The 27,789-nt window shown below is 36.9% G+C and overlaps 1 protein-coding gene across 2 annotated transcripts in view; it reads right to left on the bottom strand.

Moving 5' to 3' along the window:
* Positions 1–844: 844 nt before the first annotated feature.
* The window catches only part of COL24A1 (collagen type XXIV alpha 1 chain), a 125,862-nt gene continuing 98,917 nt past the window's right edge, over positions 845–27,789 (bottom strand). The window contains exons 38-60 of one of the 2 annotated variants that reach the window (XM_015636820.3): positions 26,798–26,851; positions 26,243–26,350; positions 25,287–25,340; positions 24,499–24,552; positions 23,153–23,209; positions 22,154–22,207; positions 21,081–21,134; positions 20,921–20,974; positions 19,607–19,660; positions 17,858–17,965; positions 15,963–16,070; positions 14,320–14,427; positions 14,179–14,232; positions 13,825–13,887; positions 12,654–12,707; positions 11,054–11,089; positions 6,151–6,186; positions 6,032–6,058; positions 5,800–5,865; positions 4,891–5,059; positions 4,091–4,200; positions 2,778–2,993; positions 845–2,290 (exon numbers count right to left, since the gene is read on the bottom strand). In XM_015636820.3, coding sequence (XP_015492306.1) covers positions 2,144–2,290; positions 2,778–2,993; positions 4,091–4,200; positions 4,891–5,059; positions 5,800–5,865; positions 6,032–6,058; positions 6,151–6,186; positions 11,054–11,089; positions 12,654–12,707; positions 13,825–13,887; positions 14,179–14,232; positions 14,320–14,427; positions 15,963–16,070; positions 17,858–17,965; positions 19,607–19,660; positions 20,921–20,974; positions 21,081–21,134; positions 22,154–22,207; positions 23,153–23,209; positions 24,499–24,552; positions 25,287–25,340; positions 26,243–26,350; positions 26,798–26,851 — 1,845 coding nt within the window. In that variant the 3' untranslated portion in view covers positions 845–2,143. Of the gene's footprint in view, positions 2,291–2,777; positions 2,994–4,090; positions 4,201–4,890; positions 5,060–5,799; positions 5,866–6,031; positions 6,059–6,150; positions 6,187–11,053; positions 11,090–12,653; positions 12,708–13,824; positions 13,888–14,178; positions 14,233–14,319; positions 14,428–15,962; positions 16,071–17,857; positions 17,966–19,606; positions 19,661–20,920; positions 20,975–21,080; positions 21,135–22,153; positions 22,208–23,152; positions 23,210–24,498; positions 24,553–25,286; positions 25,341–26,242; positions 26,351–26,797; positions 26,852–27,789 lie in introns of those variants that run through there. The other variant, XR_001523201.2, reaches the window with a different exon arrangement.

Genomic DNA, 27,789 nt, shown 5'->3' with positions numbered 1-27,789 from the left:
GGGACCTGCGGGGCTCCGGGACCTGCGGGGCTCCGGGACCTGCGGGGCTCCGGGACCTGCGGGGCTCCGGGACCTGCGGGGCTCCGGGACCTGCGATGTCCCAGCCACGGAGGCTTTCCAGAGCACAGGGACGGCTTCCCAAGCCGCTCACCTCGCCGCACACCAGCACGTTGCCAAAGCGCACCCAGGTGACAGCGAACATCGCGCCTCACCGGTCCGTGTCCCGCTGCAGCAGGCCGTCGTCCCCGCTGTCTGCGTGGGATGTGCATTTCTGCCTACGGAAATGCACATACATCCGAGCAGCCTTGGAAGACTTTAAACTCCTTGCTTTTTAAATAGATAATTTCTGAGATGAAGAACTCCCCAAAACAGGGCAATGAGATGAATAGATACATACAACGAAGCACACATTTTCTAAAACGTTGTAATATTACAAAATACTCCCAAACATTTGCCGAAACATCACCTCCAAAGCCAATCTAAGCGCAAATGTCAAATCATAATGTCAAGGTATTGATCTTGAAAATGCAAAGAAGTGAGACATTTTCTCAACCTTCTGTAATCTTGCTCTTTTTTGTTTTACCAGCTTGTTGTCAAAGTGGTCCAAAATGCTGCTTAGATGCAAAATTTAAGGTGGTATGTACATTACTCAGTAAAAAAACAACTTACTATTACTTAGTAAAAGCAAACATTGTCTCTGGCAGTATTCCAGGGCACAGAGCGTATGCATTTCCCCTTGGGAAGAGAAGTGCTGCCACCTAGGAAAAGTGCCCTTCTAGAGGATTTTCATAATTTCTAAGAATGACCTATACAGTATGAAACAGAATAGCAAAAGACAAAGAGATAGTTTGGAAGCTTATTTTATTATACTTTGGTGGTGTGGTTTCCTGCAGATGAAGACAGACAGGTTGTTTGAACACCCCTGGGCTCCCTCAAACACAGTCCCATATCACCTTGCCATGTCCTCCTGAGCACACTTTGAACCGATAACAGATAGAGGCATATCAAATATAAAGAGTGCTTTTCCTAATGGTAAAACTGTTCTTTTTAAAAGAAAAAAACCAAACTTCACTGAACATTTTAGGCTTAATTTTAAAACCCCAAAATGATCTAATAACTTTTGCAAAAAAATTGAATTTTTAAAGAGGATGAAATGCTGATTAAAATTTACCAGCAGCCATTCAGAAGTCACACTGTAGTGGATTTTTTCAGAAGTTACAAAATATATACAGAATATATCATCTTAAGATGGCTTTGGCAATAAACTGAAATACAGAATTTAAAAATCAAAACTACTTTAGGTAGCTCTTCTTACAACAATTTTTACAATGGCTGTAACACAAACTGTTCTGACTATATGCATCATATACAATATGCTGTCTTATACACCATTTCCAAAATAGTACACAAAATGTTTTAAACAAGAAATCCACATAAATAATGTTTTCATTATGAGAAGTATGTGACCAATTGTTTAAAATAAGTACCTTTACAACAGAAACCTATCCTGATGTAACCAGCACATACAGTCTGAAAGATAAAAAGGGACTCAATCTCTGCTAAGGCCACAAGCACCCTGTGTTATGAAGAGCACCAAGGCAACACGGACATGAAACATGAAAGAGGTAGTGTGCCATCTATTTAGATGTGTGTATCCACGATGGACTGGAATAAAACAATATTTAAGAAGACTTATTGTACTGTACTGTGGCATGATTCACTTTTCATATAGAAGCTATTGCACATTTAGGAGCATTAGTAGGTATTGCTCCTCAGTATCATATGTCTCCAGCTTTTCTCAGGATGGTTTTTGTGCAGTGCTGTTATAAAGATTGCTAAGAACACTTGACGTCCTGAAAAACTCCATGTTCAGATACTCCATTCCAGAAAATTATGCAAGAAAGCACCAAGAAATTTATTTTTAAATACTTGAAGAAAATTTCTTTAGTCTTTTCTTTCTTTTATTTTTCAATGCCATTTCTCCTTAGGAGGAAGTCTTTTTCTTCCTGAGGTTCTTTAACCAACAAAACTTGAAATGATTCATCAACTTCCTAGTAATTTTGCCTGCAATGGATCATTACTTTAGTATTCAATCTATGCAGCAACTCCATGGTGATAGAACAAGAAACCTAGGACAGAAATCTTAAAGGAAGCATACGGAGCCACTTTCTATGAAGTGCTGCTGTCCTGGTTTGAGGTGAGGAAGTGCATTAACTTGAACAACTGGAAGCTGGTTCGTGTCCTGAGTGTGAAAAAAGAACTGTGTCTTATGCCAGCTGCCATCTTCAATCTGAAACACACAGGAGGAGCATATTAGAGTCGCATAAAAGATGAGCTTCAAAACACAAATGCAAATTGCACTTTCACTCTGTAAGAGAAGTAGTGCACAGAAACATTTCTTCTCTCAGCAGTTCCTAAAGGAACTGTAATTTAAAAGATGCCATTTCTGAATTTTCATTTTGAGGGGAATTGTTTCTAAATTTTCCTGGAGGACCTCCCTATTTCTGTGCTGATGTCTCTGCAGTATCTTCCTACCATCCCAAAATACACGAGACACAGTGCAAACAGCAAGCATAGATACCCTCTATCACTGCAATTGCTTTTGCCCTTGAAGAGATGGTGAATTCTGTATCTAAAGACTGGCATATGCAGAGCTATGGAAAGAAGCAAGCTTTAAGGGATGTGAATCTAAATGATTGTTACTATTTTGCAGGTTAGCAATGTCTAAACAGTACCTCTGTCATCACATTATTAGTGTGGCGCTAAAAGGTATTTACCATGCATTCATCCAGAAGCACTTTAGGTTCAAGTAGCGTATTTGCTTTAAATATTTGACCGTTCCACCCTTTGAAGGTAACTGATGTCTTCCGGCCACCAGCTTTATTTAATCCCCACATCGGTGCGTTTAGACAATGGACTGTGATGCTGTGGGTTGCTTCTGAGCTCAGTAAATGAAGGAAGTTCATCTGCACTTTTCCAACACCAAACTCCAGCTAAATTCCGAGAGAAAAGCTTTGTTAGACTTACAGCTGGACTGTGCTGAATGGCCACAGCAACACAAAGTGCCATGGACATGTAAGTGTGGTGTTCAGGCATGGGAGCATGTATACATGTTTATATACATTGGGGTCAATGCCAAAGAGCATGATTTGCATTCCTCAGCGGAGATGTTAGGTTCTATTACAGTCATTACTATAAACAGAAGCTTTCATAGGACATTTTCAAAGCTTAAATATAAACATCTGCTGGTGCTTACAACATTGCTGAAGCACAGCTGGTCAGAAAACAGTATTTTTAAACAAGGAAACTGAAACAAATGCTTTTGTGATTCGAAGATATTATCAGCAGCAGTGTTTTTGAATTGAAGCCACATCACTCTGCTGTTTAGTCTTCTTAGACCACAGGTTCTGGCAATACTGATAGTCCAAATGTAAAAGTTCATAAGTATATTTTGATTTTATAAAAAAATATAGTAACTAATTAATCAAGAAGAATTTCTCCAAGACTATTTCATATTCAGGGTTCTTCCAAATGTAGGAATGCGTATGTGAACTTCAGAGTAATTCTGAAGCTCTTCAATGACTACAGTGTATATAAAGAACTTCACAAACATAAAATTTCTATTCCCAAGAGTTCAAGAACTGCATGTAAAGAGGAGCATGAACTAATGATGTACAGAAAACTAGCCCCTCCCTAATGGCATTTAAAAGTCCCTAAGTGCTGGAAAGCAGTAATAACTTTCATCCTTTCTATTGTAACAACCTCAGCATCTCTACTCTTAAATGCAGAGTGATGAGATACTAATGTAGCTTAGAAGTATTTCAGGCTTATTTTTATGCCTTGCATTAGAAAGTAAAAAGCAAAAAAATTCTATCAGCATGGGTGACTAAATGAACACAGTGGGAATTACTAACATATATACTGTCCAGAAAATCTGTAACTTCTGTACCAAAATATATAAAATGTCCTTCCACAAAGATGCACAACAATACCTCCCTGAAATCTAACACTTTTTAATGATTTAAGTAAATAAGCATGCATTTATTTCGAGTTCAAGCACAGACACCGTGTCTCTAGAAGCAATGCATACCTTTGTCACAGACAGTGGTTTTAAACATGTCTGACCACCTGCAGTGAAGTTGCAGAAAACTTCAATGGCATCAGAAGGACATCCAATATTTGGGTCAATCCAGTATTTTCCTATTGGTATATAATTCCAGACAGAAAATAAAACCAAAGGGTAATTACTACTAAGCAATTTGCTAAATTATTCATACTTCTTGGCAAATATTACATGTATTATTACCATACCTTCACAAGGAAATGAAAGGAACATGAAAATGTTTTCACTATTAAAATCATACTAGCAACAGATACTGAGAAAAATTAACATAATAAATCACTTCTTATTACAATTACATGGACATTAGAGCTTTAAATAGGAGGGGTTTTTTATTTGAAATATTGATTCAGGAGCTTCTGAGATACAATGACTGTCAGTGTATTTGGCAGTGGTAATGGATGGTATACAATTTTCTCATTAGGAATCTAGAATCTGATCCACAAAAATTCATTGCAAAATTAGCTCTAAATGGAAAACTTTGAATCACAAAATTACATTCAGTTTCAAATTTTCTGATACTTCTGTTTACTGATAGATAAAGTCTGCCTGATATTTATATAATATTAGATAGCTACATACTTCCACCTTTAAAATTCAGAGATTTTTATCTTAAAGATGAAATATATATAGCTGTGACAGGCACACTGCAAGAGAATACAATAAAAGAGAATAAAAACATTAAATCTGTCAGATCAGAATTTTAATGTAGAAAGCAACATTTGGAAGCAACAGCTTCTAAAGGTGCTTGTGTGAAAGTGGGCACTTACCATCTGACACTTTACGTTCACAATTAAGCAAATCCCTGCAGATGCGTGCTGGGTTATCCCGTGTGCCAAGAGGGTTCTTGATGCTGTGCAGTAAATTGCTAAGGTAGTGGAGCGTTTTGAATATCTCTGTACTGTGATCTAGTAAAGTTACTTCAGTATTCTGGTATTTCTGCCAAGGGCCATTAGCAAATGTGTTACCACAAAGAAGTGTCACAACAACAGTATATGCAGTAAGAGTCAAATGTCAAATGGCCACTGAATAGCCAGACAGAATCAAAGTGTTCATATGAATGCAATCAGACATGTAAAACAATGTAAGGGTAACATATCCCAATAAAAAAATTAACACATTTTATTAAAATTGTCAGAGAAGTAATGTTAAGGTGGGTTTATGTCATACAAATTCGTCACTATCATATATTGACATAATAATGTGGATACAAGGAAAAAAAGAAAAAATTGGTGCACTTTTAAAGTAAACATAGAGGTTTTAGATTTTATATAGTGAAATCTACTCTTAGGGTTAATGTAAAAAATATATGCAAATTTATTTGGCTTCACCCATGTAAGGGATTTTCTTGCAACCAATGCAACTAGACACATATATTCAATTTTCTTTTTTTATCAAACCCTAAATGTCGCTGTTGCTGTGTCTGAACAGATACAGTCTACTATGTGTGATAGTCAGTAAATCTTCTTTACAACCAATCATCACAAAAGGTAGAAGTCTCACTGCTTCTCTTAATTTCAACTATGTCCTATAAATCCTAGCATGTTTCATTACATTCTATAATTATTCGCTATTCATTATTAATTTAAACTAAGTCTTTCAAAAGAAACATTGTTATGTCCTCAAAAATAAAATTGTAACTGCATTCCCTGTATGATAATGTAAATTTAAATATATACCTCCATCTGCAAAGCAGCATTTGACTCAAACAAAGCTTGAACAGCAGCATTGAGATCCACTTGTTTCTAAAAAACAGGTATTTCAAAACAAAAAAAGATGAACAGGAATATACAAAAGCGCAGGTGGTAAATTCTTTGAGCAGTGGAACAAGCAGTACATTTGAAGAGGTTCCTGTTATTTTCACTTTCAATAAAGCACTGTATTGTAGGTTAGGGTTGTTACAGAATTTACCCTTAGTCCTGGTGGTCCAGGTGGTCCCTGGAGAATGGGAAAAACCAGATATTAGGTGCTTCACATCTTTATATAGTGCAATCAAAATGGAAAAATACAGTTTCTAATTATGCACTTACAGGTGGCCCAGGCTGGCCTTGCTGTCCCTGAGGCCCCTAGAAGAAATGGAGATAGAATGCAATCATTATACATTAATATCTCGGGTTTTACATTTATGTATTTATTAAATCACAAAAATTAAATTTATTATTTATTTATTAAATCACAAAAATTATTAGTTACTGTTGTTAAAGCACCTTGCTCCATTTGCATATGAATATTCATGTTAGAATTGTCTGGTTCCTTGTTTCTCCAATTATTTCTGATACAAAGGGAATATTAGAATTCATAGAAAGTGTTAATATATAATGTGCTATACATTGTGCCAGTGTTATATGCATGCTGACAAGATAAGTACTAGAAGGAGTAAATAATCACAAAAACATTGTAAATAATGTTATCAGTAACTGCAAAAAACTAACTGATCCACTTTAATCTATGAGTATATGCCAGGCTTTTATCAGTTGAATTTATCAGCAGTGCAAATTTTCAGCCAGAACATGTTATATTCATTGTCTTACTGTGATATGGCAGACTTATTTTTTATTCAACAAGTTATGCCCTTATTTTCTCATTGTAAGTGGCACCATTTTAGTGTGTAGGATGCCTGCAGGAGAGGAGGAGAAGGAACTGCTTTTCCCTAGCTTCCAGTGCCTACAATGCACATAAACCTGAGTTTTAGGCTGCCTTAGGGCTGAACATGGACCTTTCCAATACAATAAACTCATCTGAATTATTCTTTATTTAATCAACTATTCACATTAAGATAGAATGGTTGTGGACATTTATTAATACACAGTGACACTTGTGTCTCTGTTAGATTCTCATCTTCAAGCTCTATATACTCAAACCTTCTAGAAGCTATTGTAACAAACAATGGTACAAATGATGACAAGAAAAAGAATAGGTGGCAGAGTCTTAAAAAGAGAAAAAGAGAAGGAATGAAAGGCATGGGCTAGATCTGCACCTTAAATTACTAAAAACCTTTCAACACAGCTAAGTCAATTTAAGCAGAACATTCTTTTGTCAGTGCTGCTTGTACCAATTACTTGAGCACAATAAGCTGTTCCAGCAAAAGCCCTCCTACGTCAGTATGGTCACGCTAGTACTAAATCTCTGCCAAAAGAGAAATAATCTGATGTGACGTGGTCACACTGACAAATGTTGTGAAACTGACCTAGTCAAATAGGAGTTAAGTTGTAAATCACTATAGTATTAAGAAGTGTTTCTGCTGTGAGATTTCACAGCAAGCAAGATCTGTGTGTCACTTCATGCTACAACTGCTGAACTCGGGCTGTGCTCATGCTGCCAAAAGCAAGGACAGCTGGAAATGGTTAAAGAAGGACCAGATTCAATCTAAATATTAATTAAATATTAATTAATGTATATCTTGAAAAAGGGATCTCAAACCAGTTAAGAGCAATGTACCTAAGTCACTGAGGCTGGAAATTCATTAGCTCTGAGGTCCTAAGGCAGAGCATGTGTTAGTGCCAGGAAATGCATCTGCTAGGGGTTACAGTGACAGCTGCACAACTCAGGTATGTCTGCACATCACCTGCCCTGGCCATGCCGGAGGGCCTCAGGTGCTGGATTATTATGGATGTGAAAAGTGGAGGCCATCATATAATTCCAAGCACCAGCTCTGTGCTAGGCTACATCAATGGACTGTAAATGCCTTGAGGCAAGATCCATGTCTTGTATGTGTTTTTTGGAGAACAGAGGAAATTCAAAACTGAAATGATTTCTGGATGTTTAGACAGATGATTTTCTGATACTTAACCAAGAGGACCTTAATAAGATGAGGTCCATGGATTGTAAATATTGTGAACTTTCCAACCGATACATCCTGACCCTATTTATGTTTCATCCACTTACATCTATAAAAGGGGCTGGAAGCCATCTTTTAGGCAGATATTTAATGATTAACATCTTTATAAAAGATGTTAATCATTAATGTTGGAAAATGGAAATGAGAAAAAAGTAATTTTAGCATATGTAGTACCAATATGGAGATCACTGTGGGTTCTGTGTCAAGTAAGTAGCTTTCTTTTCTTTTCTGCATTTGATTATTACCCAGCTTGAAATTTTTTTTGAAATCCTATTACTATTAAATATGCATAAAATATTGTTGTTATTCATTATTACAAAGCTGACCCGAGTTTACACAGATTATATTTACTGTTTTGGCATTTACTATTTTCCTCAGCTGTTGCAAATCAGTTGGGTTTCACAGAGCTATACTGTTGTATGCCAGCTGGGAAGGCTGAACTCCACATTTAATTAATCAGGTCAGGTGCTCAGGAGCTGTTAGATTGCTCCAGGATACCTTCAGTCTCATGTGAATATATTCCTGGCCTCTCTGATCATGCTTGGCCAAGTATGTTTAGTATAAAATGAAAGAGAAAGTGTGAAAAAGTACCTTGAGAAACAAACTGGACACTGTAAGGATATATTTATCTTGGTTCAGGATTTGATTATGCAAATACCAAATCAAGGAAAGGTACCAAGTCTTCAACAGTTTGTCCCTAAGTAACCACTGCTCTCACATGAATAGATGTCCTTGTTCTGAATGCTGAGATTTAGACATTTTGGTGTATTTTTTAGATGACTGAATGCTTCAGTTAATGTTCTATGTACTTGGCATGTGTCACCATTTTAAGACTCTACAAGTCTTGGGACAAGAGCAGCTCAAATTTAAAGTGGTTTCTGAGATAGAACTGAATGTTTTAAAAATAAAACCTGCACTGTTCCAATGTGTTCAAGGTATATTGCGAAAGAGCAATGTCATTTGTCTTGATCCACCGTCTCCTTGCCAGTAAAACCCATGGGGAAAAAAAAAGAGGTAAATACTGAATGCTATTTATGAACTACTTTGTGGACTATCACATTTCTTAAATGCATTAGACCTCCAGAGAGCTATAGCAATTATCTTTACGAATCTTTAAAATATAATGGTACTGCACAGAGCAGGGATTTTAAAAATGTTTTTGTTTCTGCTACAGAGCAGAAAAATAAGGCTAAATTACACTTTTCATGAACTAAGTTAATTGTTAAATGTTTTACTGGAATGTACCGGATTACTTTTACAAATCTACTTAATTTAACCTTTGGTCGCATTAGAATTTAAGTGAGAAAAGTGTAATTCCAGTTCATAAAAACAAAAGCAGAGACTAAACCAGTTAGTTTCAGTGTGTTTTTTAAATCTTTAATCGCTCCATTTGATTGAACAGAAGTTCAAAGGCCAAAATCCCAATCTTTTACTAATGCTGACAGGCCCTTGAGAGGCCTTGAATTTTACATTCAATAGTACACATGCTTAACTTTGAAAGCATGAGAAATCCCAAGGACCTTCATGTTTTCAAAGAATTTTTAAATTACTGAACAGAGTATTTTTAAAAAAAGAATGTGTGCTTCACCACTGGCCTCAATAAGAAGACATGATTTTACATTCCATGCTTTTCTGGGGATAAAAAGACATATCTTTCTAGTAATGAACTCTGTAACCTTGACAGACTGAAAAATAAAACTATATATACTACAAAAAGGTTAAAATCTATGTGATTCTAGGAAGAATGCCAATATAAATATTAAAGGTATAAAATAAAGGTCAGAATACACAGTTGGGTGAAAAAAATTTGGTCTCCTTTGTGTGTGAAAGTAGTTGGAAATAAATCCCTTTCTTGGGGGAAAGTAATGTCACTGTATATGATTTAAAATTAAACATTCTTCTTCTGAATACAGCCTTACTAGATTAACTCATCTTGATGAATTCAAGAATTTATTTAGGAAATAACTTCTTAAACACCAGCACCAATAATGGAAACAGATGTTTCTTGTTCACCATTTTGAATGCTTTTTTAAGGATTATTTTGGATTATTTTTTTAAGTGTCAGCATTTTTAGCTCTATGCTGTCATAACAATTCTTATGAACAAACAGTAGAAAAGGACAGCTAAGATGGAAAACAGCAAATTGAGAAACTGGTTTTCCTCTCATTCTGAGATAGCAATTGCCTCTAGAAGATTAGGATCAAAGAAGAGGGTTCTCCAAGACACAGTCAAGGAGCTCCATTCCAAGCTTTAGCTCTTTAAAATGTTTTGAATGTTTCAGATTTATTTTTCAAAAGTTTTATAAGGCAGTTTGATTGAATGTTTTGGAGGACCTAAAAGCAAAATACAATAAATGAAACTAAGTAATTTTAAGTGAGATGGGGTGAAAGGCAGGGTAAGAGAAACACGAATAAGATCACATCTGCTAGTTACTGGAAAATGAACTAATTATACATCTGTCATAGAAGGTAATAGAGTTATCAGCTTTGTGATCATATTTTCTGTAAATATGATAACTTAGTGACTTTTCACATAGCCAAAATTAATTGGAGACTTTACTGGCTCTAACACAAATTTAATATTAAATCCACCATTCACATATGTACAATGACTCTTGGAAAAATGAAAGACAGCAAATTCATAACCCATCAGTGCTGCCCAAAGTTCCTACAGCTGGAGTGCATTGCATGGACACCCACCCTGTTATCTAGGCTTCTCTTGAGCTTCTCCCATTCTAGACAAGATGATACAGACCAAAAACACGTGCATGATATGAGGCACTAGATCTTTGACAACAAATGTGACACAAGATTTTCCTTTTAGGTCTGAACATGGACCGATTTGGAGTGTGTGACTGCTGTATGCCAGAGGCCATACGGCCCAACAGCTCACACCCACTGGGCAGATCTGGAAAAGTCAACTTGAACAAGGTCAGACTTCTAACACAGGCTACCAGCTTTCTTGGGCAGTACACTCACCAGAAGCACAGCATGACTGCCTGGCATTCAGAGCACACATTGAGTACATTCAGTGTAACACAGGAATAGATTTTACACAGCTGAAAGAATGAAAGCACAAAAGTTGTTTGATCTTACCATTTCACCCCTCATGCCCTTTTCACCTCTCGGTCCCTGTAAGAAAGAGCAGTTGTTAATCTGATACACTTTCTAGCTGCCTAGGACTGAAATAAGCAGATTAATATCCATGAGAATTATACTGCTCACATGAAAAGTCCAGTCTCATCTGTGGAAGTATTTACAGCTCTGGGGGTTGAATTTTCCTGTACACTAGCAAATGAAATTAGTTGAAAATATCTTATAATTCCTATATGTGCAAAGCTGCATTCTTCAGCTTGCAAGTATGTTTTCTCTCAGTAATTTTAACTGTGTTATCCATCGATCAGTGGTGTTCTCCACCATTTCATCCACATTCAATATGTCAATGCTTCACCAGCTTTTGAGAACAAAACTCAATACTCTCCATCACTGAAGAAATCCATTCACCACATATATGTTTTTATTATTTTATTTTTTGTACTCTCCTAATCAGATTAGACACTATTTTTCTGTCCCTATTTTTGGCTGGTTTTGCTCTTAAATTGTGTTCCCAAGGATGGCAACAATCTTAAAATTCTTCTTTGGAAAAAGTTTGCATCTTGATGGCTGTGTTTCATAACATGTAGAAGTGATCTTCAACTAAAATGCTTTCTTGATGATAATGGCAAACTTTTGCATTCAATATGAAGTCTATTAAAAGCCTTCATACAAGTGCACCCAACTGTAAGGATTTTCTCCTCAGTGCAATTGAAAAGAATGGAGCAAGACAAAGTACTGATTTTTCCAACAAGTGGAAAGAATTATAGAAGGGTCATTCCCCTTCTTTCTATTTCACTTGGAAATGCTTGCATTTATTACTTTTATTGTATATTTACTATTTTTATGATTATTTTGATTTCTAGACATTCTCATTTACTCCAAGTCTACTTGATCAGGCAGAGGAACTGTCATGGTACAAAGAACTTCTAAAACTGCCTTACATGGTTGGGTGGACTGGAGACATGAGCCAGGGGGTTCTCTTACAAAAAAAATCTGGCTCTGGTACCATGAGTGTGACAAGAGATGGAAACAGGGATGAGGGCAGAACTCCCCCAGTGCAGGGAACCTGGGGTGCACTGAAAATTTTCAGAGGCCACAATGATGTTTGAGTTATAACAGGAACCTCGTTGGCACCTGGAACAGCCCTACAAGGTCTCTGGGCACTCCCAGTGTCTAGAGGGGCACTCTGGACAGTTCAGCCCACAAGAGATAAAAAATAAACTATATTGAAACTGAGTGTGGATACTCTCTAGATATATGTCAGACCAAAAGCTGAGAAAGAATATCCAGGTGGTAATTACTATGTGCTGCTTTAGACCTTGACTTGCCCACTGCTCCTGTACACATGCCCTGTGCATGCTGTACTTAGGCAAAAGGCCATTGCAATTACTTTTCTCTCACTGGTTTTTGTCATTTTTTCTTGTTTGTACTACAGTTCTTGGAGTCAAATAATTAACTTACAAGCATGGTATAACAAGGAAGGTTCTGTTAGTTGCTATTTGCAAACAGAAAAATAAGAAGGTTGCTAGTTGAAAAACAAGATGAACAAACAAAAGGGTAGTGAAATAAATGAACTATGAAAAAGTGAAGGGAAACTTACAGGCCTGCCAGCTGGGCCTGCTATGCCTTCTTGACCAACAGGGCCAATATACCCCTGTAAACAAGCAAAGAATTTATTAGTTCACTGTGTTTCAAAAATAAAGAAAATCCTCATGACACGTCTTCTTTAAAGTTGCTCAGCATGCCAACCTGTCAAGTATCCAAAAGATCACGGTGATACTCTCTAAATATTGAGTGCACATTACAACAAAATCAGTAAGGTATTTTACTAATTTGTAATAGCTGTGCTTGGAAAGCCCCACACATTCTTTAATGTGAAAACTGATGCACTAAAAACAGTGGAAACTTAACTATACTGATTACAAAAGACCACATATTTATTGAGCTACCAACTAACTATATCTCGAGCTATATCACTGCCCACAAGGACTCTTGTAAAGCTGCCAGTAAGTGCTGCTAAAATGCCACTTTCCAGATCCATTTCACTTAGAGCAAACTGCTCATGTCCAGTGTTTATCTGGTATAAGAATGTTTAAAAAAATGAAGTAGCTGTTAGAACAGTCACCTAAAACTGCTGCTCTGTGTCTGGTTAACTGAAAAAATTCAGTTCTGTGATGGCAAAGGCAGCAGAGAGAGAACATGTTGTAGTAAGGTCTCCCATGGTTCAACTTTTCACACTTGATGCCACACTGGATGCACAAAATGCTAAAGATGTTTCCATGTTTTTTGGTGAGTAGTAAAGCAGGATGTCATGAAGAATAAGCTAACAAAGGTTAGGAACATTTAGATAAAAAACAAATGCTCATTAAAAAAAGACTGCCTATTAATCAATAATACCACAACACCACTGTGTCTTAGTGCAAGCAAAGTTGGATTCCTACTTTTTTTTTTTCCCTGTAAAACATAGTTACAATCGGCAGTTTTTCCAGTAAGAAGAATATTCAACTCCAATAGACAAAGAAATACAAAGTCACAAGACTACACTAGGAGATCCACACTTAGTCAGCAGAGCTTGCTTTTTTCTTTCAAGATTAAGGGCCCAGCTCTGTTTGTGTGTTGCAGTACAAGCAAAAGGTATCTAGACTCAGACAGAAAGGTTTGGTTAGAGGCTTCTGACCCTGTTAATAAGAAAAAAGATGATTCTCTAAGTTAAAAACGTGTGCCACTTGCAAACCATCCTAACTATCTCTTTCATGTAGTTAAACACTTACAGATTGGCCTGTTGGGCCTTTTGGGCCCAGAATTCCAACTAAGCCAATGTCCCCTGCAGGACCCTGAAAATGCAAAGGAACAATTTGATCAGACATGGACATTAGCTATCCACTTATTTCAAACTGCGGTAATCAGTGAAAGTAAGATAATTTCTAAGAGCAGTAACAGTGAAAATACCAAGTGCACTGACCCAGAATGTTTGTCCTTAGGCAGGGAGTACACAGTACTGCCTACCACGTTCCAACAGCTCAGAGATATTTTGAACAAATTAGTGTTAAAGCTGATTAATTCTATGCTTTCACAATGTTCTCTGTAAATAGCTTACAATCTAAGAGAAAAGAACAAGCACATACTTTTGGACCTGGGAATCCTTGAAACCCCATTAAACCTTGATCTCCATCTTCTCCCTGTAATAGGAGCAGGCATCCTTACCATTAGCTCACGTTGTTAACTCTTGGAATATTTGTTTTGCATCAACCACTGTGATTACATACAATGAGTCCTTTCAGTCCAGTGTCTCCTGCTGGTCCTTGGTCACCTTGTGATCCTGGAAGGCCTCTTTTGCCTCGCTTTCCTGGATGACCTAGAAGCCCTTTCTCACCCTGTCAATAAAGAAGAAAACATATCTTTAATTATAATTATGGATGTTACAGATGTAAATACAGGTCTCCTGTCAGAAGTGTGGAGCATACTTTCTCCTTAAGTAGTAGACTTACTCCATTTGTTTTATTTCTCTCAGGAAAATAATTAAACATACACTAAAATGCAAATGTGACTTGTCTGCTCCTTTAGTTGGAAACATGAAAGCCATACATGTTGGATCAATTCTAGTATGGTATCTCCCAGTGTAAGCAGCAAAATTCACAAAATAAATACAAAACAGACAGGTTAAAAGTAAGTTTTTAAAATAATCTTCTGAGCAAGACAGAGTGTATTTGTCAAACTCCCTGCTGGTAGACTAAAAATCTACATTTATTAAAATGGAAACTAGACAAGGTCCTGCAAGAAAAATCTTCTGAGGACTATCAAATACACAGAAGACATGTCTAACTCAGAAGGCTACTGAGGTGCAATAAAGGCTGTGAATATACAGGTTTCATGCTTTGTGCTTATGCTCTTTCCAGGTTTTACCTTTGTGTTATTTGGCTTGAGTCAGTACGTGCATTATTAATGCTTATTCTGTATTATATGCAGCAACAATTTCTCCTCAACTCATCTGTTCCTTGCCTTTCTCAGACTGCAGACACTTCTGAGCAGGAACTATCTCCTACAGCTCATTGTTTAGGCAAAGAAGTAAAATTCATACTGGAGACACTGGCAATAAACACTGAAAAGAATTAATACAGACTATACTAAAATCTATTAATGAAATGATAACAAAGACAGTATTTCCAGTTTCCAAGTAATTTAAGGTTTCAAATAATGGCTTACCAATAAAATCTCACAAAGAAAATTAGTTTAGATAAAAATCATTATTTTAGATAAAAAATTCTATTCTAAGTGAAGAAAATTATCTGTAATGTTTCCATTGTTTTGCCTGTTTTAAAACTGAAATGAATCTAATTAATATGATGATATGCTGATATCAGGTACTTGGAACTGCCTGGAAAATGGAGCATACTCAGACTGCTTTCTTTCTGAAAGGGCTGAACAAAACCAATTTAAGTCCTGTGATAAATGGGCATTCCAGATATTCTTATTAGCCCCTAAATCTGGGACTTAGGCTTGAAGTTACAGCAATGCTCTGCTACTAGATTGCTTGGATATTTAAATCATCCCAACTGTTCTAGTAGCTACAGGAGTTTAGAAATAAAAGTTAGGAAACATCTGACCCTGTAGCTGGAGTGAATAAATACGAAGTGTTTTCATGGCTTCTGGGGTTGGGAATAGCATTCAGATGGATGAGATCTCTATTTTCAAATTAGTTTATGGAAATGTGGTAAACAAAAAAAATCATGTTACATCATGATTGATGTAACAGATGTTACATGATGATTAACAGTAATTAATTAACGAATTGATGTTACATGATGATTAACAGTAGTATGGTGCTTCCACAGACACTAAATGCAGCATGAAGAATAAGCATTATCAGCAAAACTGTACTTAAACTACCAGATTCCATGTATGTACCTACCTTTAATCCAGGTGCTCCCATGGGCCCTGGCATGCCCGGCAATCCCCTGGGACCTCGAGCTCCAGGATAACCTGCTAGACCTGGTAAGCCTGAGTTTCCTTTATTGCCCTTAACAAATTGAAAATAATGGTTTACAAGTAGAACAGCAAGCATGTTTTTTCATTGTATGCGAAAACAAGCAAATAACATAAAATCAGTCAACACCACTTCATGTTTTCTGTATATATAGACACATAATAACAGTACATCAAAATACATGGAAAGACAATGATCAGCAGTGTCATGTGGATTTCTGTTAATATTCCAAAAGTAAAAGGCTGACAATTGTTTGAACTTCCCAGTATTCATTTTTCAAGAAGAAGTAACTCCACATGAAACAGATTGAGACTACCTTCCCAAAGAAATATTCAAAATTCAACATATTTATTTATAAGGATCAGGCATACTGGTAGTACTAATACGGCTGTGTACACTCTGTAGAGATTCACACACAATAACATTACCAGATGGAGAACGATCTGATTGTTCCATAATAATCACATTTGTTGTGAAAATGTATGAGAACATCAACTTATCAACAAAAGCAACTACTTTAAATGAAAAAGCACGTTAGTGAGTACATGGAGTTAAGCCACTTTTGACATGTTAAAAAATACGAAATGGAAATTTGCTACCATACAAATGAATATTTTTGTGATGTAATTTAATAGAAATATAAGTGTATCTAAATCTTCCTTATTTCCTACTACACTCAGTTAAGCACTCATAGAAATGAAAGGGTTGTATAAAACATGATTTTTGTGTTAAATGTGATTTTCTTGGATTTTGAATATGGTGATGTGGCTTGTAGATTGATGGTCTGATAAACTTGCATTGCAAAACTCCTGCTCTTTTTATTCATTGTGGAAAAAATAATTTATAAGCCTCCTTTTATTACAAACTGTAATGGGTTAATGGCAGTGTCTTTACTATGATTGTATGACATTTTCAGTGGAAAGGCAAAAATATAAAAATTCTTTGGGGTGGTTCTTCTAAATCCAACTCCCAAGAATTTTAAGAACTTGGAAGAGGTTCATGTCCTGAGACTGGAAAGGCTTGAGTAGGGTGCACCTGCCCCCTATGGGTAACTTGTTTAATTTTCTCTTTGTTCAACCAGATTGCAAATTTATCCCTGAAAAAACAGTGTCTCATCTGGCATCTAATAATTAATTCCTAACACCAAATCTAACTTGGAAACCTTTTTTAACAATTACTGGTCCATCTGAGTAGAACTACTGAGAAATTAATACTTGAAATCGAAGTGATCAGACTTTCAGTGATGAAAACTACTCAAGGAATCTTCTCCCCCACTCTGGAGGGACTAATCAAAGAGCTGTGTCACTGCTCCCAGAGGCAGCAGGTCACCACCTTTGGCCCACAGCACAGAACAGTCAGACAAAAAAGCCATTTCCAAGAACGCTCTTAGATACCTCATACACCTAATACTCTATTTCACTGGGTTTGGACAAAGCTTCATAATTATTTATGTAGAAAGGTATAGGTTACAAATACAAAGTCAGTAAAGAAAATGTGGCATTATCTCAGACCCTAAGAGGAAATAGTCTCAGGTTCAATTTCAGGAACAGAACTGTGTCGTCTCTCTAAGAAACAGCTTTCACTTAGCTGTAGTTACTACTGTCATATACCAATGAAACAATTCTTCTCACAGCACATTTCCCTTATGCTAACTTTATATCTTGGCTGGATTATCAGGAGCAAAAGAGAAAGAAAACAAAGCAAAAGGTCTAATTTTCAAGATCCTCAGGGAACTGAGAATGGTCTCTTCTTTTTAAATACCTTAACCCTGGAAAACCTGTAATGCAAATGACATAGAGCAAGTATGGAAAGCAACTTACCTTAGGGCCAGGTTTCCCTGACAGCCCAGTCTTGCCAGGGTTCCCAGGAATGCCTTCTGGTCCAGGGTACCCAACTGCCCCTTTCTGCCCTGGTGGCCCTGGTTTTCCCTTGAAAAAGTTCAAATCAAATATAGCACTGTTGGCTCTCTTCATCTTCACCCTCTCGTAACTAGATTTCAGTCACAATATTTCTTAAACCCTACACAGCAACAGACCCCGTGGTATGAATGAAGAGTCGCAGAGGGGCTCTGAGTTAAGATGTTTGGTCTAGAATTCTACTGGTTTAACCTTAGACTTGCTCTGTCATGGGATCTGAGCAACTTCAGCTGAAATCACGGTATTGACCCCTTGGTGTGCCAGGCCTGGAAGATGCCTGAGAGTGTCAATTCTTAAACTGACTGATAAAGTCATCTATTTCTCCCAGAAAAAACCCTAACATATGCCTTTTCAGCCTTTATTTTACTAAATGCACAGTACTTGACTTTCACAAAGTTATGCTGTTCAAATTTGAACCTATCAAAAATGTAAATTTAAAAAATGACAAGTTGGTGGTATCTGTTGCTTCACTTGCACAAAAAGGTCTCATGTCACATCCAACAGAGGAACATTGATTTTTTTTCCTTAAAATTATTTCCCTTTAGACTGACATACATGTCTTAAAAAGCTTGGAGTTCTGAACTAATCTTTCTATAAATACCATTTCTCAGAAATGTAAAATTCTCTAACTAAACACATTTTGTCTGTAAAAATGTAGGTAACACCAGCCATACAGAATATAAGAGGCATGCCATCCTAATCTTATTTCTAACTTCTGATTGCTAAAGTATCTTCATTAGGGGTGTGCTTTGAAACTTCCTCAGGTTCTAGTTTTACTGTCTTCTCCTCACTTCTCTGTATGTCTTGCTTTTGTTCTTTTCCTTTGCCTGCTGAATGATCCCTGCAGTTTTCCAAAAGAAAATCCTGAGTATTTACAAAGGACACACAGTTCCTTGTCTTCAAAAGGCTCCTCTTGCACTCTGCCCAGCAGGTACAAGCTCTGTGCAACAGCTGCATTTCTCCAGTTACTCACAATGTTTTGATGTGAGGTAGTAAAAGTTATTTACAATATGTGCTTCTGTGGCATTATTTATTAGGGGACGAAAATAACCTTGATGCATTTTGTTCTTCCTTATGTTTACAGAACACCTACTGCTTCCTGCTCTGTTTTCTCCCTCAGGGAGAAGGGCATGCAAGTCAGCTCCTCTGCAGTAACTCAAGAAAAAACATTAACAATTTCAGCTCAGGGCAAGAAAGAGAATAAATAAACCTCAATGCATTTAGCACATGTATCCATCATGGACATATGGATCCAAGCTTCTGTAGGCTGCAGCGGATCAAAGAACTGATGGGGTCAGAAATGAACACAAGTACAGTTCTGGGCAATATAATGTAGTAACTTCCAAATGGACTCCAAAAATTATCTAATTAAATAACTTCAAAAGTGGTAAGGACCTTTTTGTTAGTTGCATGTCACTTCTGTATTCTGTATGCTGAATAACTGAATATAATTCAGTATAATTTAACAAAATTTCAAAAATTATTAATATTCAAAAATGACAGGGGTTCCTTTACACTTCCTGGGTAATAAAAAGTTCTTTAGAGCGAACACAAAAGCTTCTGGTAACCCTGGCATGATTCAACTTTGTTTTATTCGTTGATGTTTTCTCTGTTTTATAATCTAGAGATAGGCTGTAGAATTTTGTTACTTACAGGAATTCCAGCTTTGCCTGCTTGACCTGTTGCTCCTTTCTTCCCTGTGGGTCCCTAGAAGTTAGAAATATTTGTGAACTGACAAATGCCTTAAACTCAATCCCCTAAGAAGAGCTGAAGATTGTTCCCCTCTAGTATTCATGTTCACAGTGCCTGGCTTTGAACCAGATTATTCCCATTTCAGGAGACAGCAGAAAGTTTTTCAAGTAAAAGCAAACACATTTTTGGCAGAATTGTGTATGTTTTTCCCTTTTGTGAACCAGTTTTTAAAACTTTTCCAACAATAAGCATAAAATGCTTTTCATCATGAATCTGGTAATTTCTCCTGTATCAGCCTGTATCCTGTATCTCTGTGAGGAAGTACACTTCTATAGCATTTCCTGTACTCTTCAAAAACAAAGTAATGAAAAGTAGGCAATGTAAATTCACTGAATGTCCATGGAAGACAATACTAGAAATCAATAGTATCACATACCATGGATGTGAACATTTGTTTTTATCCAAGATCTACCCAAAAGATTAAATTCACTTAAAACCTTTTTTCATCTTGATTTAAAGACTTTTTTCATCTTGATTGATCTAGAAATTGGTAATCTTAGAAAACAGAGAGATACTGAGCAGATACCATTCTTGTAAGTGATTTAGTGACACAGGAGGTCATGCACCAAGGAAGAAAAGCTCATGAGTCAATGGCTTCTCAGAGAACTTTGTTATAGGACACTATCCACAGAATATAAAGATCTAGCATTAATTTCATCCTACCTCTAAAAAATGCAGCCACTGAAGAACAGGGACAAGACTAACACTTGTTAGCACAGAACAAGTAGAAAAATTTTAAAAGATTTTCCAGACTAATTATTTCAAACATACTCCTAATGCAAAAGTTATGCATACAACTGTTTGTTATAAGCTGTAACTACCATGCTGAAATAGGACAAAACATGCAATAAAGTGAAAAAAGCTTGGGTTATTATTAGTGTAAATGTTTTATCATTATGTAAATATGATAAAACCAGCAAAATGTTGTTCTGTTGCTCAATTTAGTGCCTTTTTTGTTAAGAATGGCATAAAAAAGTCCACTAATCAGAACTGGAATGTACATATTCAAATAACTAAATAAATTTTTCATTAAGATATTTACTAATCAAGATCATTAAGCAATTTTCCATTTTATATTTTTTTTTGTCCCTGCAGGTATGAAAAGGAAATCAAACCACTCAGTTTTAGCCTTATGCAACAGTTTTCCAAGGATAGCCAGTGAACAACAAAATCCTACAAATTCCAAGTAGTTGTGTTTTACTTTTTTCTACTTACTTCTGAACCCCTTTCTCCTTTTGGTCCTTGCTCTCCCAGTTCACCTGACTCTCCCTTTGAAAAGAACATACATTAAATAAATGAAAATAATCATTTGAATGCAAATGAAAGCATATTTTCAACAATCAATAGAGAAATCTCACTTGTTTGAAACACTTACTGGAGGCCCTTGTTGTCCAATAGGTCCTCTAAGCCCTGGAAGACCGATATGACCCTGGGAAGGAAAAAATATAACATATTGCAATACAGGTAACTCAGTGAGCTACAGTCTTTCTTGTAAAGCCCATGCTGGGAGGTGCCAGGTGGACCCAGATTCACTGACATGACCTAGATGAAGTATGGTCAGATCTCCAAGATCAAACTCTACAGAGCTTTTATTTTTTACATTCTCTACTTCAACCTGTAAGTGGGAATTACATATTGTTTAAACATTTATGCACTTTAGTAAGCATAGATTTGGTTAAATCATTTATTACTATATCTGTCTGTATTACTGTGTAACTTGGATATTCTGTGTCAAGAACTGTCCCTCTTGTATTTCAGTGAACTGCATCAGTGATAACCATGAGTTACCATCCAATTTTTATGTGCTGAAAGACTGAATATAATTAATGAATAATTTTTAGGATTATATTTAAAATAAGTAGTGCTTAAATTTCAGAGAAAATTGTTAACTAATACAGTATTACAAAAACACAGAACTGTTTAGGTTAAAAGTGACATTTTGAGATCATTTATGGAATGTTCTTTCTCAAGCAAGGCCAGCTAAAAATGATTGTCTAGGACCATGTCTAGTCAAGTTTTCAGTATTTCCACAGATGGAGACTCCACAACCTCTCTGGGCAGCCTGTTCTGGTGCTCAGTCATCCTCACAGTAAAAAAAGCCATTTCAAAAGGAATTTCTTATATTTCAGTTTTTGCCCTTTGCTTCCTGTCCTGCCACTGGACACTATTGAGACAAGCCTGTTTACTTCATCTTAATTTCCTCCCATCAGGTATTTATACACACTAAAGTCACTGGAGTCTTCTCCAGAGGTGGAGTTGCAGCTCCTACATCCCCATAGGAAAGATGCTGCAATGTGTCCCAAGATGCATCAGTGCCATGAGGAACCAGCATGTGCATCTCTGCACACTTGTGAGGGAAGATGACACTTCTGCTGCATTACCTGACACGTCTGCACGGCATGCTATGTTCAAATAAAAAGACTAAAACCCAAAAGGTATTATTATTACCTTGTAGCCCTCATCCCCAGGTTCTCCTCTATCTCCACATTCACCATTTCGACCCTAGAGAGCAAACCAAAGAGCAAAATGTAACAGCTGAAATGAATATAATGCTGCAGTGAAATATGAACAGAAAGCTGGGATTTCTCTCAAAACAGACTAACCACTGGGAGGGAACTGAGGAATACAAACATAAAGGTTAGCTTGGCTAAAGGAATAAACATGCTTTTTTTCTAAACAGAATGCATTGCAGTCAGACAGTAGCCACAGTCTAAAATTTTTGGTAACTGAAGACTAGAAACTAAAAGATAAATACTGCATGGGGCTTAATGAAACAGGAGGGAGGACTGACTTCAGTGGAGCTTCTCCAGATTTATACTTACATAAATATAAATATATATATATATGGATTTAAAATCTGAATTGATAAATGAAGTGACTCTGGTTTCAAGACATGCAAGAAAAGCTCTCTTATGGCTTCTGTAAGACAACCCATTAAAAATTGGATTCTTTTCTGAAATGACTTGCTGTACTCAAAATATGCTTTAATTTTGAAGTTTGTCCTAATAATTTTGACAGGTTCATAAATGCTGCAGAGGTACACTCCACATATGAATTCAGTACAAAAATGGTTACAAAATGCAGTTCTCTAAATCAGCTGAATTAGTTTGCAGTGATAATGAAATAAGTAAAAACATATTTTAGATTAGCAAAGCAATTAAGTATAACTTAATAAACACAGAGTAAGCACAGAGGGTAAAATTATTTTCTAAAATCTGCTGATCTAAACACAGACTAATGGCATTAGTGTAACTAAATAGAGGGCACAGATGGTTAAGCAGGAAAGAGCACACAACAGCATTTCTAGAGAAAGGTTACTCATTAAAGGACCATCATTCTATATCTTTGCACTGATTCCTGAGACAATGATACAAAGCTTCAGAAATGAATGCATTGACTCTTGTCTTGAGATGCACTAGTATAATGTTTTTGAGAAGAAAGACCTACTGGTTCACCTATGGGCCCAGGTAGTCCAGGGACTGTATTGTCTTCGCCTGGGTAACCCTATACCAAAGAAAAGTATTAAAAAATGTTAACTTGAAAGGCCAGCCTCATCTACCATGCACATAAGTTCAAATGCTAATAAAAAGCAGAGAAGACATTATATAGATGCTAAAAGTGAATATCATGCTTATGGTTTAATATAATGGATATATTAAGTCCATTTTAACATTTACCTAAATATCCCAAAGACATTAAGGACTAAAAAAAGCTAAATATTTGCTTTATTCAAAACGGCAGCTGTAAGAAAAAAAGGATTCATTGAACACTATCCATATAATTGTGTCTTTCTTTAATGAAAAACAGGATAAACAGGATATTTGACAAGGGGAAAGAGAGAAAATTTCTTCCATTATTTTGAGAAATACACTTAATATAAAGGAAAATGAGAGTACAGAAGTCTCCAAAATTAAGTCTGAATCTATTAAAATTTAAATATGAAATAACTGCCATCAAAGTCAATAAACAAAAGATTATCTATTCCAGATGATACCTAGCAATAGTAATGCAAAGAGAACCACATTTTAAACATGATTAAGGACTTCTACAGTGCACCAAAGTGTTTTTTCAGAAGTGACCAAACAACCTAGACACTTAGCTCTCAACAAATTAGTTTTCAGTTATTGTTTCTTAAATCATATCAAAACCTATTTATAACATCAACCTCTAAATGCCTATTCACAGTATTTATTGCAAAATTCACTCTAGATTGTAGCTCTGTCAAGGGCAACTCCAGTTTAGTGAAGTGAATCCAGGTACCTGCCTTCTTGGGGTCACACGAGTTCCAGTGAGCATACAAATCTGCTTTCAGGATTTGAGACTTGAGAGAACAACAGTAAATTTGACACTAAAATAGCAGTACTGAGGCCACATCCTGTCCCTAACATTTTATATTAACCACAGACATTTGTCCATCCTCGTTGGACTTTAAGGCAAATCTGTGGGTGTACTCACAGGCTCAGAGTTAAGTAAATATTTAGCTGGTTCTGCACTGATTATTTTTGTCAGCAGTGCTCGCTAAGGGCAGTGGTGCTGTCTGATACAATAGACTGTGTTCTGTACAATGGGTACCTTGTGCTTTAAAACCTCAAACATTTTAACAGTATGATTTGGGACTCCATCTCCGAATGACCCATTTCCTCACTTTGCATTTCTTTTCATAGTCTTTGACAATGCTAACAAATACTGAAAATGGTGGCTTTTGCTGCTTGCTGTGGAAAACAGTGGGTGTTCAGTAACATTTCCTCCCTTTATAATTTCACAAAACAGATCAGTAAAACCCATGTTCATACCTTTTCTCCTTTGGGGCCTGGGGGCCCTGAGGGCCCTGGAGGACCCTGGTGACCCTAAAGAAGCAAATGCAAATTATTTAAAAACAAATAATTAAAGAAATAATTAATTCCAACATTTCTTTTTCTACTTCCAAATTATTCTAAATCATGTTATGACAACAAAATCAATGGCAGAAAATGGACTGTGTGCAGGAAAAGCTCTATGTGTACTGGGGAACTACATGTTCTGATAGGGCTTAATGCAGGTGATGGGACCTTGAAGTTCTGGCTTGAAGGTTAGGGTCAGTGATGGGGGTTTGTGTTTGGAACAGAGACTGAACAGTGCTCTGTATGAGGATGACTCAATCCATCTACGAGGATTTTCACAGCTATTTTTCAGTGAAAGCCACAATATTTCTATGTCCTTCAACTAACCTCACTCAATCAGTTTCTGTTACTGAAATGGAACTACATGGCCAGACACTAAGCAGAGGTGGTGGTGTTTGCTGAACTCTCTTTATAATGAATAGCTGTAGTAGTTTTATTCAGAAAGGGTGAGATACATTGCCTAAACAACTGTTTAAAGTTTGTGGTAAAGCCCTGCTGCGAGCAAACTCACAAAAACCAGGCATCCTTGCTTAAGGCTAACATTTCTGAGCAGGCAAACATGTCATATAAACATACGTGAGTATCTGGCTTTCCCGAAAATATTTGTGTAGTCTAGATACAGATCCCTAAGATATTTGAAATTAGAGTACCACAGACTTACTTTAGGATGTATGTATACCTGAACTGAGTAAAAAACGTACCCCATAACCTGGAATTCCTGGCTCTCCTTCAGGTCCCATTCCTCCTAGGTGTCCCTGTTAAATGAAGTAATCAGTGAGAGAGAAAAGAGCACTTTGTAAAGTGCTGTGACAATGCCTACTTTATAAAGTAAGCACTTGGAAAAATCTTGAAATATTGACATTTGACACCACAGACAACTTTCTTGTAGGTCCTACTTCATTTATAAAAGAATACTGAGCTTTTCATTCTTCTGTGGAAAAAATGGTCCATGTTTTCAGTCCTAACCTTATAATCTTTGTGCATAATTAAATCAAAAAAGATCTGTGCTTTAAGAGGTGTGGAAAAACTCTCATTATAAGTTCTAGTATGCTAAAAGCAGCAGGGGGTGGTCATCACCCCAGAAAGTTGACTCCTACTCTTGAAAATATTGGCCATTAGATACTAAACTTTGCTTCTGCACTTCATGTGCTCAGGAACACACTGCTGCATTCAGTGGCTACAGGACTGGACTGAGGCACGTTGCCTCTCATGTGCGGAGGCTGGATGCTTCTGTACATTTGTCACACAGTATGGAGCAAGCTTGGGGAGCTTACTATGAAAGAAGCAAGAAGTTAATGGAATAGACTTAATTTAGTTAACTTTGGATTAGATTCTTGTTCCATAGGAGTAGTCTTCATCTGAAGTGTTTTTTTCAGCCATGGTTAAGGCTTATTGTATGTGATAGCAAGCCCCTTGATGTTTGTTCTCAGAACTGGAAAGGTTTATAAACACCCATAGCAGTGAGGTTATATGTGGAGTGTGGGACATGAGTATTCCATGGTGTGCTCTGCCATCCCACTGCCCTAACTTCAGATGACCAAAAGCTTGGGATGGCTGCTTCCAGATCCATGCCCCAGGTTTCTTTCTAGAAAAGTGAACGGGTCTTGTTCTGATGCTGAGACCTCTGAGCTCTTAAGTAAGCATGCTTTGTACTAACCACAGGACCTCGAGTTCCTCTTGCACCTTTGGGACCAGTTTTTCCGGGTTGGCCAGCATCACCAGCAGGTCCAGGTTCTCCTGGAGGGCCAAGCTGCCCCTTTTCCCCCTGTTGGAGTTATTGTATTAAAAATCATAAGAGTTTTGAAATGCAGTTTATGCTTAATCAAAATATGTAAGAGCATTATCTAATAGGTATGACATTCACTGTATGCTATTTACTGTAGTTATTAGAATGTCTGAGCACAGAACTCTGCAGTATAAAAAAAATCTCTGCTAAAGGTTTCCCGTTATGTTTTTATTTTCTTTTAGCCAAAGCTTAAAGCAGGAATTGTTCTGAGTTGCAAAAGGACATCCTAATATAAATTGAAATTTCCTAAGACCTTGAATGTTATTGACTGCAGAATGATGACAATTCTAATTGCTATGGCTAACAAGAAAAAAATTGGCTGGAAGCGTGACACAAAACAGGAATAGTTTTGGTTCAGTGGAATTTTGTAATGTAAATCTGAGTTTCAGATTAAAGGAAGGAACTGGGAAAGATGAAAAATACTACCTTCTTTCCTAAACGGCCCCTCTGACCTGGATTTCCTGGTGTTCCTTCAGGACCCTGTAGATTTATTAGGGAGAGAAAGAGAAATGATTGAGAAAGGCCTGGAAACACGTTTAACCCATGCTCCAAACTGCATAGCTAAGTAGGCTTTTGTAAAGCAGAGAGGTGGGAGGAAAAATATCATTAACTGTGTCTGTAAGCAAATTAGTAGGGCTGTCTCAAGTTATAGCATAAATTAGTGGTCAAGTATCAGAGATTATTTATCAAAGTAGTGGAAATGTACTGCAGATAGGGGAGAAAAAAACCCAATAAATCTTGTCCACACAGAAAATATTACTTCACAGATTTGTGAAGCTTATTTGTTGCTTTGTAATCTACTGTTTAAGGAAAATTTAATATTACTCTCACCTCCAATGAAACACTCAGACAGTGGGCTATAGGAGGAGGATTTCCATGTTTAGGCTAGGATATTATGATCTGTCTGCATCCCTAGAAGGAGGTCAAACCAAAACTGTGATGTGTACACTCCCAGATGCCAGGGAGGATGACTGGAGAAGGCAGCAGCTCTACAGATGCCTTTAGAACACGTAGAACAAAAACGTGAAAAATCCCTCTCTAACCACATCCTCCCAAAAATCGAATTGCCAGACCTGCCTGTCTCACTGAGGCACAGAAGCATTGCTGGGGTTGTTTATTGTACACAAGTATAATTACATAAAGTGTAGATGTGCCAGGGTTGAGCAGAGTTACAATAATTTCAGTGTATGAAACTTGCAGTGTTCCCCAAAACTACCAATTCAAAATAGAGAGTCAAGGGAACAAAACTTGCTCTGCAGTGTACTAAGGGTGCCAACAACCAAAAAAACCACTTTTTTCTTTCCCTAGGAAAGTAGTTCACTGTGAAGAACCCAGGACTAAACCCAGAACATAACACTGATGCTTAGAGAACAGAGTGGACAGTGCTCACAGCCGTGAACAGCTGGTGCTCCAAATGT

Source organism: Parus major, chromosome 8, assembly GCF_001522545.3.
Source record: "Parus major isolate Abel chromosome 8, Parus_major1.1, whole genome shotgun sequence".
NCBI lineage: Eukaryota > Metazoa > Chordata > Aves > Passeriformes > Paridae > Parus > Parus major.
Note: the sequence above shows the minus strand (reverse complement) of the source record. Positions and strands in the feature narration are given on the sequence as shown.